The sequence below is a fragment of the Chiloscyllium punctatum genome, chromosome 42 (genome assembly GCF_047496795.1).
Source record: "Chiloscyllium punctatum isolate Juve2018m chromosome 42, sChiPun1.3, whole genome shotgun sequence".
In the NCBI taxonomy this organism is placed as follows: Eukaryota; Metazoa; Chordata; class Chondrichthyes; order Orectolobiformes; family Hemiscylliidae; genus Chiloscyllium; species Chiloscyllium punctatum.
The window spans coordinates 29,580,134-29,596,026 of NC_092780.1; the positions used below are offsets into that span (position 1 = coordinate 29,580,134).

At 38.0% G+C, this 15,893-nt stretch overlaps 1 protein-coding gene across 2 annotated transcripts in view; it reads left to right on the forward strand.

Moving 5' to 3' along the window:
* spop (speckle type BTB/POZ protein) overlaps window positions 1-5,671 on the forward strand; it is a 126,954-nt gene extending 121,283 nt beyond the window's left edge. For both annotated transcript variants that reach the window (XM_072561728.1, XM_072561729.1), the window contains one exon: window positions 4,305-5,671. In XM_072561728.1, the coding sequence (XP_072417829.1) occupies window positions 4,305-4,449 (145 nt within the window). In that variant the 3' untranslated portion in view covers window positions 4,450-5,671. The remainder of the gene's footprint in view (window positions 1-4,304) is intronic.
* The last annotated feature ends 10,222 nt before the right edge of the window (window positions 5,672-15,893 follow it).

The window sequence follows — 15,893 nt, forward strand, 5'->3', positions numbered from 1 at the left end:
CCCCTTTTGAGGAAATATGCATCTGTATTTCAAGGTCTCTTTATTCAGCAACACTCCCCAGTACTTTACCATTGTGTGTAAGTCCTTTTCTGATTTGCCGTTTCAAAATGCAGCACCTCATGTATATCGAAATTAAACTTCATCTGCCACTCGGCCCATTGGCCCATCTGCTCAAGATCCTGTTGTATTCTGAGGTAAGCTTCGCTGTCCACTGCATCTCCGATTTTGGTGTCATCTGCAAACTTAGTAACTATACCTCCTATGTTCACATCTAAATCATTTATATAAATGACAAAAAACAGTGAACCCAGTACCGAGCCTTGTGGCATACCACTGGTCACAGGCCTCCAGTCTGAAAGGCAACCCTGCATCACCCTCTCTTTTACCTTCGAGCCAGTTCTGTATCCAAATGGCTAGTTCTCCTGTATTCCCTGTGATTTAACCTTGCTAACCAGGCCACCATGAGGAACCTTGTTGAATGCCTTACTGAAGTCCATATAGATCACGTCCACCGCTCTGCCCTCATCAATCCTCTTTTGTTATTGCTCTGAAAAAATCTCATCAAGATAGTGAGACATGATTTCGCATGCACAAAGCCATGTTGACTATCCCTAATCAGCCCTTGCCTTTACAAATACTTGTAAATCTTGTCCCTCAGGATTCCCTCCCAACAATTTGGCCACCACTGATGTCAGGCTCACCGATCTATAGTTGCCTGGCTTTTCTTTACCACCTTCCTTGAATAGTGGCGCCATGTTAGCCAATGCTCATTAAGGCACCTCACCTGTGATGATCGATGATGCAACTATCTCAGCATGTGACCCAGCAATCATTTCCCTAGCTTGCAATGCAATAGGTTTCAATATCTGTGAAAGCAGGTTGGGCCACAAGCATTCCAGTGAGAAGCGAACATTTGCAGATACAACATCTGATCATGTCTTTCACAAATGTCTAAAGTATTCTCATTAAATAAATTAGCAATTAAGGAGAAGTGTGGCAGCCATTTAACAACAGTGCAAAATACCACATAGTTATGAGATGAATGGTTAATTATTTGATAGTCTTGAGGGGAAAATGCTATGGGATTTTCAGTATAAACCTGAATCTCTAGTGTAGCAAGTTGAGGCTGGGTTTAATGTCATGTCCAACAGAACACAACCTAGACTTTCTGCTCAATTACTGGAGTTGGCTTCTAACTAGAATGGAATTTAAAGAAATATGCTATTTTTTAACTTGAGCTATTTTTTAGTTGACCTGTTCAGATGTTATGACACACCCCTGGAGCAGCTGGGACTGGAACCTGAGCCTCCCAGTTGAGGGATAGGGACTCTATCTCTATCACAAGAGAGCCCTCTCCAAGTGGAAACTACCGAACCAAATTGATGCCTCCTGTGAATTTAATAATTTCACTAATGATAATTGTGTTAATTCACTGAGTTCCCATGTTAATGTGGCATGATATTTAATTCAAATTAGACAGTTTGGAATGTTTGTGTCCTCTTCTAAAAATCAAACTTAATTTAATAACAGCCTATTGAAGATTCCACTGAATTTTGGTGAAAGAAAAATTAAAGATAACATTTTTCATTTTTGTAAACCTTTTGGTATGCTGGAGTATATTTGTCTTCCATCATTGTTTACTCTTTATTCAAATTTTTAATTCATTCTGTTATTTTAAAAGCAGATTGTGTGGACTCTTATTAAAACATTTAATTTGAGTTTGAGATAGAAAGGCTTCTTCATGTTGCATTTCAATATATTGATTCATGACCTCACTTCTGGTGTCGGAGAATGAATAATGTTGTCATTCTTGGGGCATTACTGAGACTCCATGAAGGATGTTGAGTGGTAGACTGATGTGACGAAACATGTAAGTGGAGCCTGACTCCAGGCAGCTGAAATTTTAGTTCAAAGGAAAGGCAAAGGAGCAGGAGGCAGTGTGGTATAAAGAAGCCCATTAGTGGAGAAGAGCAGCACAAAAGGAGAGACCCATGAGCAGAACAACAAGAAAGATGCCTGGGATTGGATTGGATTGGGTTGGAGTGGGAGTGGCTTTGCACTGACAATCTGAACTGTATGAGAATAAAAGTATTGAAGTGAGATTTGAGGTGGAGTAGTCACTTGCGGTGTGTCTACTCATGTTGAGCTTTATTTAATTACATTGATCTGTTATAAAGTGAGGTTAAATTGATAAATGATTAAGTTGGTATTACATGTTATTTTAAAAATGTAACTGTGTTCAGTATTTGGAGGTAAATCAGCTTGATATCCTGGATCTAATTTTATTAGAATGAAATGTTAAAGAGTAGACATACTAACATTTTGGATAAGCTCATGCTGAATGCAAATAAGTACAGGATTTGGAAGGGATAGGTGTATTTTTGAATTAAGAAAGGAAGGCATTAATTCCTGCAATATTAAGATGACTTTTGAAGTAGTTTGGACCTGTAGAGCATGAAACAACTGAACAGAACTGGATCCATTTTTCTCATTAGCACAATTAGGGCGAGTTTAAAATAACTTGCCAGAGGACTAGGTGTTAGGATGTAACATTTCAAGTCGAAAATGAAGGCGCACAAAGAATTGGAAGGGTCCAATAGAACTAAAGTAATAGATGTTAGGGTAAGGGAATGCAATCAAGGATAAATTAGCAATGTGTTGTTCATAATGTGAATGTCCAAGACGTGACAAATAATACTTTTGAGCTGCAGATAGCAAAATGGGAATAGGACATGATGGGGTCCCTGTTGAAAATGGCTGGCCTGGAGGAATCAAGAGTAAATTCTATTTGGTTACATCTTTAAAATAAAAAAGAGGCACTATTACTAAAGTAAGTGTATTCTTTGGGTAAATTATGGAAAGGAACAAATTTGCAAGGAAATTAGACTAATGTAAATGCTTAATATTTATAACGTATTTTTATATGTAATGTAGACTAGGATAGTGACAGTATAAAGGCCATATGGGTAGAAGCGTTTGAAATGTATTCTGGGGAATTTTTGATCAGTATACTTCTGATCCCAGAAGGAAAGATGCATTGCTGGATCTTCTGGCAGATGAGACGTAAATTAGGTCAGGTGTTGACGAGAACATTTTGGGGTCAGTGATCATTGTATTGTAAGACTTGGGTTAACAAGGAAATTATGGTGAGCATTTATAAGACACTTTATTTCTGCCTTAAGCATGTTTATTATCCAATTTTGAGCACCATACTTTAGAAAGGCTGTGAAGCCATTGGAGGAGATCAAGATATTTTCTCAATGTTTTCAGGGATGAGAGAGTTTAGTTGTATGAATGGATTGTAGAAGAGCTATTCTCCTTTGAGAAAAGATGGTTGAGAGGAGATTTATCAATCATGTTTAAAAATCTTGTGTGGTCTGGCACTATAGATGTTTTTCATTTTTCAGAGGACAGCTATTTAAAGAATAAATGAACCAAAAGCAACAGGAGAAGCTTTTTTTTTTGCAGCGTATAATTGTGATCTGGAATGCACTATGACAGCTTGTGGTGAATGGATTTCAGTTTTTGGTTTTCAAAAAGGAAATGAATGTCTATCTGAAAAAAAATTGGTAGGCTTATAGGGAAGTGCTGGGCAAGTGGAACTAGCAGAGAGCTCGGAGATTTGGGCATGGACACAACAGACAGAATTGTTGCCTCCTCTATTGTACCATTCTGTGATTGAGATACGCAAACTTATCATTAAACTGTTTGTCTTCTATTTTAAGTCTGTAGTGGTTAAAAATTGTCAGATCTAAAGGGGCTTTCTCATCTGCTTAGAAGATACGAATGAGTGAATGTTTATTGTCACATACAAATAAATTACTATAATTGCCAGAAGCGCTTACTAGCTCTTGTTAACATCATTTAGGTGAAATTAAGGTATTCTGCATAGCAATCCGATGGACATAAGCTGCTGTTTGCAACCCGTTAACTGCTTATTATCTTTTAAAGTTGCATATATGAAATGATAGGCACTTTTGTTATGTATTATGTTTGTGTTCTTTTTCTTTTCCACTTGGACAGAATAGGATATTGGCAAATTAGTAAAGTCAAGTGGTTTTATTTTGAATGTATTGTCCAGTTCTGTAGTTGACAAATGACATTTTGTTAAAACAATTATGATTCTTTAAAATTCATCATGCAAATGTATGAATTATTTTGGGCATATGGGGGAGAGAAACCGACAGTTTAAGTTGCAGCAAAGTACTGAAAAAAAGATATCTTGTCTTTACAATGGCTTTTACTACATTGATCTCTTATGAAATTGTGTGTATAATTTACTTATTTTTCTTTCATCTTTATAGCCATGCATCTGACGTAATGGAAACATCTGGCTGGAAATCTATGGTTTTGTCCCACCCTCATCTGGTGGCTGAAGCTTACCGATCGCTAGCATCAGCTCAATGCCCTTTCCTTGGTCCTCCCCGCAAACGGCTCAAGCAGTCCTAAAGTGACATTTAGAAAATGGAGCGCATCATTTTTACAGCACTGACCCGATCACAATGTTGCACAATGCAATGTCTGAAGCTTTCTGACGCGCTTCCCGCCGTGGGAACGACCGTGCTTGGTGTGCTAATGACCCTTCTGCACTAAGCACTTTGGGGAGAAAAACAAACCACAAACTTTTGCTGCATTGTCTTGTGCCCCCTAGACCTGGCTGAACGGATTCCCGCTGTTTTTTAACGGATGTTTTTAGATGTTGGCTCAGAAGCTTTCATTATGTGGGTGGGAGTTGGGGGGGAAAGAAAAAGGTAGCCGTTTAACTTGCACTACTTCATCTACTTCATTTCGTGAACTTGAAGCCAGCTTCTGTCAGCACAAGAAAATGGATAGGGGCATCTAGAGTCAAATGGACGACCTCTAAATGGAGGAGGAGAGAAATACTCAGGCTGTGGATGCGGTAGATGCCAATGGACTTCTTTTGTCCCTCCACTGAAAATGCAAGTACGTTAATGTCGTTAGCCGCATCTGACCCAAAGTTTGCAACAGCAGTCAAAAGAGAACTGTTTAAGTAGCACTTGTAATACCATTATAATAAAAAAAAATTACATGGAAAAAATGAATCCACACAAATTTGGGTCAAATTTTAAAAGCATGGAAAGAAACCATTCAGTTTAGACTTTACCCTTGTGCTCCTAGCATTCTAAGCTAAACTATGTTTAGATACATAAGAGCTATGGCTTTGTAAATGTGTTTTCAGATGATAGCTGAAGTTTCATGTGTAGAATGTATGAAAAATGTTTTGGGCATTTTTCTTGGTTGGGTTAACAAACAGAACGAGAATTGATGATCATGTTTTCTTGTTCACTGGGGGGGGGGTTAAAAAAAACAGTCCTACTTCAGCTGTTGAATTCAAGCTTTTGTCAAACACATTCAACTATTTCTACCCGAGAAAGAAAAGGTTAATTTGTAGCAACTTGTTCCCAGGTTGCATTGCTTCCTTTGATTCATTGCTTTTCTGAAATGGGGAAACATAATTTGAAATGGTTAAGTCCCAAATTTTTCTTTGGAAATTATAAGTAAAATACTATTTTGTATTGAAATGTCTTTTCTGTATTTCCTCTTCAGAGGAAATCCTTTTCCCCAGAAAATATATTGTGATATATTGATTAATTGTATGGTTTTGACAGCAAATTCAGCTTTTGTTTAGTGAATAAATTTTGTGCAGAAATTATTTTTGAAGAGTCAGTCACTTAACAGAATTTGTATCGAATTTTTTTCCAAACTTATTTATTGGAGCAAAGTCTGCTATTTTGATTTGATTCAATAGTGTTTGTTGTGTTATGGTTTGAGGAAATCTCACTTATATGAAAAGACTGATCTCCTTTTGAGATTTGTGATTAAAGTGAACTCTTGCGTTGTCCTGTTACCAAGGTTGAAATCTGAATTTTACAAATGTTTTGAATGAGAATGGATGCTGCAAACAATCCTTGCAACCCTTATTTTTAATTCTGAAACTTGGGCATAGTTTCTGGCTGTGCTATCAAAAATTTAAAATTCTAGGTTTATTTTCTGTTTTTAAACAGGGGTTGAACAGGCCTGTATTCTCCTAGTGCTATTGTTTTGCTCCCTTTTGTTCCCTCTCCAAAGTAAGATGGTGCAGTCTAAGAAAAGTCGGACTGAAAACTTGTGGTTGAGTTTGCATTGTGGCACTTTATTTTAAGTCAAAGCTGTACTCTGTACATCACAGCTGATGGCAGCATAGCTTTACATTCCTGAAACTATAAACTGTATGGTCTGCTTTTGTTGCTCATGTGAACATAGCAAAATGATTTGTTGATAGGTTGATATATTAAAGTATGTCACCTATATATTTATCCTTTTATCTATCAGCTTATTCATTCCATCATACTACACTGCTTCTTCAAACACTCCCACCTTTGGTGCTCTGTTACTTGATAGAGCTCTCCAAATTTGCTTTTGAATATTTTTGTATTTTTAATGCAATGCTATCTAAAGCTTTTCAGACATACGCTACATCCCATGCAATACTTGAACATGAATGTTGGATAAAATTGGTCTCTTTCAGCCTGGACATTATTAGGATAGTTAAAAGTTGAAAATCCTTCCAGTGCCCACTTAATAGACAAAACCTAGAACATGAAAAGTCGTGTCAAAATTTTTAAAAATGATCTCAATTAAACTGATAAAGCTAAATATAACAAAGGCAATTGGTGTAGATCTAGAAAAATAAAGATAGATATGGTTCTTTTAGTGATCATTTCATGGATATTGATGAAAGCAAGAAACCTAAAATTTCTAACTTGGGTAAGCTAAATATTTACAGCGCCAAGTAGTTTTCAGTTCTAGTAGATTTTAAAGAAACTATGTATGTAATTCTATAATACAAAAAATGCCTGGTGTAGCAAATTGGATATTAGTAATTTTCTTTTGGGTGGGAGGCATTACTTGTCCACAATGTGTACCATTTGCTAATTTATTGACACTCAACTTCCTCGTAAGTTTATGTTGGTAGTAATTCTATATTTTCTTAAACTATTTGCAATGCTAAAACTCTTGCAAAGAGCATTGTAAACCATAATTAAACTTTAACATAACTCTGCATATTTTATTTGTAAACATTTGAAAGGTTATAACTTGATTTGATATCCCAAGACTTAACATCAAAAGTCAGAGGATGGAGATGCATTTGCTCTTTCGGTATACCTAAAGAAGACATTCAAGAAATTCAATCGAAGTTGTGAGGGTATAATTTTGAAACCGGCATTGAGCCCAGGACCTGCTGAAAGGTAAACCTATCAAATTACTTTCAAAGGAGTCAAAGTGCAAATCCAGGGACAGCACATGGTTAGCTTTAAAAATGTGATGTTAAGCTTTATCGCACAGCTTAAATGTCAAGCTGAATTCTGTGCTGTATTAATGGCTAGCAGGGTTGTTTCTTCATGAAACACTTAAGATTATGTGATTCCATGTGTGTCCACCTACTTCATAATTTCTTAACTAATATTTTAAAGAGAAGTGTTACCATTAGAGATTATTAAAAAGGGATTACAAAGGTTACATTTCTATACTATGGATTTCACATTTGATGTAGAAGATACTTGACATAGCAATTCAACTTCGTAGTATTGATAAACTGTGGAGAATTAGCTGAATATGGAGAGATAAATCAGATGTGCTGTTGGTTAACAGCTATGAATAATTTAGCTTTCCTAATTCGTCTACACTTTTTATATGTTGACTATTACTATCTATTTAATTGAAGTATGTGTATTTAGTTTCCATCCTACGAATCACCCATTTCAAACTGTCTTGAGTGTGAAGCCTTGAGACACTGGCATCTTTGTCCAGAAATTAGTGATAGCAAGTTTACTGACCCAGTTACAAATCACCTTATCCAATTAAATAAACATGAATGAACTGAAAGCAATCATTTCAGTAAGTATAAATGGAGAAAAAGAAAGAGGAATTGGGATACCATTCAAAGAAATTTTACAATTCCTTTTAAAGATATGAATCCTGAGCCTGTAATCAACAGAAACAGGGCAATCAAATTGCTCAAGCAATTTTGTGAACTGAGGTTGAGTTGCCAATATGCCTTTTCAATCAGTTGGCAATATAATGAAGTGAAGATAAACAATTCAGAATAAAATCCCTGGTTTGCTTGCTTGCTTTGGAAGTCAGGGTGTCCATTTAGTATATTAACCGTTGTCAAATATTAAATTTTCTTTTAATTTATGTGCCTAGTGCTTTATTCTTAAATGACTGCAAATTATTCTATTTTCTACCCTTATAGTATGGTTTCGTTTTATTGGTTTGTCATCTAATATCTCATGTACCTTTTAAAGGTCACCTTTCAGATCACAACTTCCTCTGATTTGTATTTGTTATAAGTATGTTTAAAAATGTTCAGTTCCTGTCCAGCAGTTGCATTTCTATTTGAGACAGACAGTTTGGGTTCACTTTCCAAGCTGACACTGGAGTATAGTGTTAGAAAATGCTAAATTGCAGTCTTTCAGTTGAATCATTTTTGGTCTCCCTATGAAGTCTCCAGTGCCATTCTTTAGCTAATTTGATACACTGCACTTGGTAGCAAGAAACAGCTGAAGACGCTCTGTGCTACAAAGACTTTGGACCAAAGTAACCTGTCACCCAATCTAGAGCTGCTGTACCAGCACATCTCATCTTATGTTCTGTCCATAATTTTAAAAAATGAACCAGTCTAAGCCAGCCAGTTACCCTAGCTAACATGGTTGCTTGGTGCTTAGCGTGGCTGCTTCACAGTGTCAGGCACCCAGGTTCAATTCCAGCCTCTGTGACTGTGTGAAGTTTGCATGTTCTCCCCATGTCTGTGAGGGTTTCCGTTGGGTGCTCTGATTTCCTCCCACAGTCCAGAGAGGTGCAGGTTAGGGACAACTCAACATTGCCAACCCACCTAATGTCCCACAGGGATAAGGTAGGGGTCTGCATCTGGGTGGGATGCTCTTTGGAAAGTCAAAGCAAATTCTTCAGGCTAAATAGAATCTCGACATTGCGGAAAGTCTCTATGATTCTAGCATAATACAAATATGTTGTTGACTGGCTAACAGGGTACCTATCTGCTAGCAACCTGCTTAGTTTGGTTCTGCAAGGGGCACTTAGGCCTGATTAGTTGCAGCCTTGGTCCAGACTAGATCTTCAGAGGTGAGCTGTGACTGACAAAGCTGGGTGGCAGGGTGAAATGTGGTGAGGATGTTAGGAGATTACAGGGTGACCTGGACAAGTTATGTGAGTGGTCAGATGCAGTTTAATGTGGATAAATGTATGGTTATCCACTTTGGTGGCAAGAACAGGAAGGCAGATTACTACCTAAATGGAATCAATTTAGGTAAAGGGGCAGTACAGAGAGATCTGGGTGTTCTTGTATACCAGTCAATGAAGGTAAGTATGCATGTACAGCAGGTGGTGAAGAAGGCTAATAGCATGCTGGCCTTCATAACAAGAGGGCTTGAGTATAGAAGCAAAGAGATTCTTCTGCAGCTGTACAGAGCCCTGGTGAGACCACACCTGGAGTACTGTGTGCAGTTCTGGTCTCCAAATTTGAGGAAAGACATTCTGGCTATTGCGGGAGTGCAGTGTAGGTTCACGAGGTCAATTCCTGGAATGGCGGGATTACCTTACACTGAAAGACTGGAGCGACTGGGCTTGTATACCCTTGAGTTTAGAAGACTGAGAGGGGATATGATTGAGACATATAAGATTATTAAAGGATTGGACAGTCTGGAGGCAGGAAACATGTTTCCACTGATGGGTGAGTGCCGAACCAGAGGACACAGCTTAAAAATACGGGGTAGACCATTTAGCACAGAGATGAGGAGAAACTTCGTCACCCAGAGAGTGGTGGCTGTGTGGAATGCTCTGCTCCAGAGGGCAGTGGAGGCCCAGTCTCTGGATTCATTTAAGAAAGAGTTGGATAGAGCTCTCAAGGATTGTGGAATCAAGGGTTATGGAGTTAAGGCAGGAACAGGATGCTGATTAAGGATGGTAAAAACAATGACTGCAGATGCTGAAAACCAAATACTGGTTTAGTGGTGATGGAAGAGCACAGCAGTTCAGGCAGCATCCAACGAGCAGCGAAATCGACGTTTGGATGCTGCCTGAACTGCTGTGCTCTTCCAGCAGCACTAATCCAGTATATGCTGATTAAGGATGATCAGCCATGATCATATTGAATGGTGGTGCAGGCTCGAAGGGCAGAATGGCCTACTCCTGCACCAATTGTCTGTCTATTGACTGCTGTTGGTGTCAAGGCAGTGTTTATTCTCAAGGAATCCTTCAAAGTCAGAATCAGCTGAAAGCCTTTTAATAGATTGGTGGAATGCAACAAAGAGAGATGGTTGCTGGAGATAAACCATTTCAACCCCAGGACATCATTCAATAGTTCTTGGGCTGAAATGTACTCAGCAGCTATCTCTTCAACCATTGATGTTCAATACAATTAACAGTTCCTCTGATACTGATGTGATTCATTATAACATGTAGCCAAACCTGTATGACTTTACCTAATCAGCAGCAAATAACGCCAACACGTGTCAGGCAGTGACAATCTGAACTGAGGGAATCTAACCATTTTTTAAAATGTCATGAAGCAGTATTGTTGCTGAGTCTCCAACCATCAACCTGGAATTAATCATTGTCAGAAACAGCATACAAATTCTTTGGTTAAGAGTAGGCCAGAGGCTGAAAACTTCACGATGACTAACTCTTGCAATGGAGTTTTGTGTTTCTGTGAAACATCTTTTAGGTTGTTCTAACTATGACAGATGATTGGAGTTAGAAAATGCTTATCAATTTTGAGGTTTCTATTGATTTCCTGAAGTTAACGTGAGAAACTGAACATCTACAGACAGTCGGGTCATGTGTTTGCTATTGTAGATGCTGTCTGGACTGAGTGCAAATCTAATACACAGATCCTTTCTTATAATGAAATATGTTAGAATTGATAATATACATGTTTGGGAGCAATTTGGCTCTTTCAGAATCTGTGCTTTTGAAAGAAATAACTTTCAAATCTATTCCTAGAAGCTGAATTTTAGCCCACTTAAGTAGACACTTTATGAAGGATGCTGTGATATACTGTCATACGGAGTACATTTTCTCAATTTGGATTTTGTATGACAAAGATACTATGCATAATATTGTTACATTAGCTCATCAGGGGATATTGCTTTCTAATTTGATTTAAAATATACTTAAAGCTTCAGGAAGGTGCTCCAAAGGTGTTTGAAAGACTTCTATGGATCAGAAAAGTCCATTTATGAGCATTGGAAGTCCTAGTGAAATATAACTATTAATTTATGTGAACAAGCTATACGTTCCATGGGAAGTGCCTGCCATTAACTTCATGGAAAATAATTTGCTTATCCAAATTCCTTGGACAGGAGATGATGAACTGCTGCACTCTCAGACCAAGTAAATTTTAAAGAATTACTTTCTCTACCTGAGAGCAGGTGAAGTTTTAAGTCCATGGGACTCGTGAAGAAAAAGGTCAACTAGATGTTTTTGATCTCTAGCCAACTTTTGGATGAAAGTTTGCACGGCCATCAAAAACCAGTAACAAAGACTATTTTTCCACACAATTAACAGCTACTTGTAAATATCTCTAAACTAATATAATGTTATGGCTATTCTATTTGATTTTAGAAGTGGTTTGCTGATTGTTCCAGATTTTGTTTTTATCTTCTATTTGGATTGAGTTGAAATCACAATTTAAACACCTTATATTGCCCAATCAAATGCATTGATTGAGCATGAAGTGTTATGAAGGTTTTGTAGTAGATTTTATGGATGCCACATCAGAAGTTCCATTCTCACCCCTCCACTATTGATCTGTTCTATGATTTCCGCCAAATGCGGTTATATGGCATGGTGGCTCAGTGGTTAGTACTGCTGCCTCTCAGCACCAGGGACCCGGGTTTGATTCCTGCCTTGAGCGACTGCCTGTGTGGAGTTTGCATATTCTCCCGGTGTCTGCGTGGGTTTCCTCCCACAATCCAAAGATGTGCAGGTCAGGTGAATTGACCATGCTAAATTGCCCATAGTGTCAGGTGTAGCGGAATGGGTCAGAGTGGGTTGCTGTTCAGAGGGTTGGTGTGAACTTGTTGGGCCAAAGGACCTGTTTCCATACTGTAGGGAATCTGATCTAAAGACATTCTATTCTAAGAAGGAAAAGTTTTGAATGCTAATTACCACTTAGCTGGGTGACCACTGAAATGTTTACAGTACTGGACCAATGAAGTGTTTTATTAGGAAACAATGGGTTTTAATGTAGACAAATTAGATGAATGTATACTGGAACAGGCAACAACTATTTTAAAAAAGCTTCATAAGAAATTTTATTTTAAAGTTTTGTGGAAGAAATGGATGCCATGCACTTGCAGATCTTACAGATGAGATGCCAAAGTATGGTTCAAAGGGGGAAAAAAAAGCCTTGTACAAGCTTTTAACGATGACCAGTGGAAGAAGTAAGGTACAGTGGCTTGAAGAAGGATCTACGTAGTATATGACCAGGGTCACTCCAAGCTTTGCCATTACTGTTAGTCATAGAGTCCTACAGCACAGAGACAGGCCATTTGACCATAACAACAAAGGTGCCCATCCATGCTAATCCCATTTCCCTGCACTCTGGCAATATCCCTCTCAACTTTTCCTATCTATGTATTTGTACAAATGCCTTTTTAAATGTTAATGGACCTGCCTCAACCACTTTATTGGAAGCTCGTTCTATATGCTTACCACCCCCGGACAAAAGACAGTGCATTCACTCTATCCATGCCCCTCATGATTTTATGCTCTTCTATAAGATTCTTCTCTTCCCCACCTCCCACCCCCCACCCACCCAGTCTCGTATTCTCGAAAGAAAAAATCCTAGCTAGTCCACCCTCTCTCTATTAACTCACTGTTGAGTGCTGGCAATATCTTCTGCACTTATTCCAGTTTAATACCATCTGTGACCAAAGCAAGGTGACCAAAACAAATACCTCAAGTGCAGCCTCAGGAATGTCCTGTACAACTGCAACATAACTTCCCAACCTCTATACTCAGTATCCTGACTGATCAAGGCCAGTGCGCCAAAAGCGGTCTTCACTGTCCTGTCTACCTGGCACTCTGCTTTCCGAGAACTGTGTAGCTGAAGTCCAAGGTCCATCTGTTCCACTACAATCCTTAAGGCCCTTCCATTCAATGAGAATCCTACCTTGATTTGACTTTCCAAAATGCAAGACCTCACACTTAGCTATATTAAGCTGTTTTTGCCATTTCTTGGCCCACTTCCCCAGCTGATTGAGGTCCTGCTGCATTTTCTGATAACCTTCCTCATTGTCCATGGTGATACCTATTTTAGTGTCCTCTGAAAACTTACTAATCATGCCTTGTACATTCTCATCCAAATCATTAATATAGGTAACAAACAATAATGGGCCCAGCACTGACTCCTGAGGCAGTCTGACAAGCAATGGTGGATGAAAGTTCAAACTTATAAGAACAGAAGTATACGGGCAGGCCTGCAAGAAGTTGTTGATTTTAGATTTGTTATTGTAGGTTAGGAAAACAGTGGGAGTTCTGAAGTCATGGGTGATTGATCAGTGGGAACAGCATGGCATAAGTTTGGGACAGATTTTTAATGGAAATGTACTTTGAGCAGGGTGTTGCATAGGTTTGGTATAAACAGTGCATTGGAGAAGACAGGTTTGGGCAACAACAGTACAGTTAAAAGAATCTACATCACTGAAATTCATAAGGATGTGAGCTAATGAAGTCTCGACATGTAAGTTCTGATTGGCAGAATACGGGCTTAGAAGTTTTGATTGAAATATAGCATTTGCAAATTTCATGGTTTCAGACTGACTTAACCAGGATGAAGATTAATACTTAGGGTAGCACTTAGTTATCGTCACAGGTTGAATAAGAACCTTGTCAGCTTAATATTCAATTGGAGGTTGTTCAGACAAACTTTGAAAGTATGAGCTGTGATCGTGGAATTAACATTTGTAGTGGAATGTCATTGGCCTAATTGTGGAAACAGGCCAGACAATTATAGTTTATCACTGAAGAACAGCATTTAAACAAAAGTAGGAACTATGAAAAGAACATTGAAGTACCCCACATTTGGAACCTGCTTAATACAAGCAAGGCTGGAAATTTTAGGAAAATATATTCTGTTATGACTATTGATAATCTGCTGAAAACTTCACAACTTTTTTAAAAAATGACTTCACAGGTGTAAAGAAATGTTTTGTGCACATCCATTTTCTATTCAAATGTTACAGTTTGGCCCTCAAGCTTACATGACCTCTTAAATATTGTGGGATCTTGCTTCTCTGGAAGTGGCACATAATAGCCGCTGATTTTATGTTCTTTGAAATAGCGTCTGGAAAAGGTGGAACTGAGACAAAAATCTACCCTGGCTTTTGAGCTTCATAAAGGTTTTAATATTTTGTTCAGAGCTGACTGCAAATGTAGTGCTCAGATCGAAGAAGAAATCCTGTTGAAGGAATTTCTGTCAAACCTCCTTAAGGGTTGCAGGAGATATTGTTTAAACCATTAATGTATTTATATCAAAATAAGATATCTCCTAAAATTATTGCTCATTTAGAGCTTCCCAAATTCCATAGTCTGGGCTCATAAGGAGAACTCTATAACACAACTCTGCAGAACATATGTCACTGAGGAAAGTGTATTTTGAAGTCAATGCAGACTCGAGTTTTATTCATACTTGTCAACTGACAAATCTAACTTCATTCAGTGCAGCTCTCAATAACACAAGTGTTGGCAGTTTACCAGTTAGGGCAAGGTCATGACTTGCCGGTCAGGATTAGATTTCCACATGATTCTAAAGGAGTTGACTGTTTTAATGAGTGAGTGGACTCCTCACTTAGAAATGCTGTGTGAATTAAATGCATGCATACCCCTTTCATGTCTGCTATTACAGTATAGGTATGAATTTTTAATACTTTTTGATTTTCTGTTCATGTCTGTGAATCTCTTGTTTCACAGTAACAGCTCTGATCAGACTGAAGTGCGAACTGTGTGAATTTTACACTAGTTCTCAGCCAATCAAAAGTATTGTCATCTTTCCCTAGTCTTATCGTTGTTTAATCTAATGCATCACAGTCAATATTCTAACCAATGTGATGAGAACAAATCCTTTTTGACTGAGGGCAAGTATGAGTTTTACAGGATATGCATCTAGATTCTGGTGTTATCTTGCAATCGGATTCATTTTCAGATCAGATGAAAAGGACTACCTAACCATTATTGCCTGTGCATTTTAGTGACAATTGTCTAAATTATCACCATGTTGGTGAATGACCATTACAAGTTTTGTTGCTGAAAGATCAGTTATTTTCACTGCATATCTCTATTGTACCATCAAGCTTGGGTGTGCCTCTTAACTACCATGGGCATCTGCCACTGCACCAAGTACTTGAGTAAAGATATTTGTATCAGCTCAGTGAGAAACTTATGGAAAGACTTAATGTATAGGTATAATATATAATCATGTATAATTTAAACAACATTATTTTTGTACATTATGTAGTCTAAAGGGAAGGACCAATGAAGTTTATCACTACCTTGGCAACTTCAAACCGACTTTGATTTTTTTTAGTCTGAGGAATCCAAAAGTTATGAATAACTATTATTTTACGCCCCTCACTTCTCTTCAGTGTTCTCAAGAAATTGGACACAATTCCTGAACCAATATGGTTTTTACTGCCTATGTTTGAGTTTGGGCTAATGTTCTGAATTTTTAACCATTTAGACAAACAGTGACATTTTTCCTTTACCTGGTCATGCAACTTGTCCTTAAAACACAAATGTATTAAACCAGAAGGGGAGAGTTTTTGCCTTTTCAGTAAATAAAATGATGCTAACAAATTGATAGTGCTAGCAGA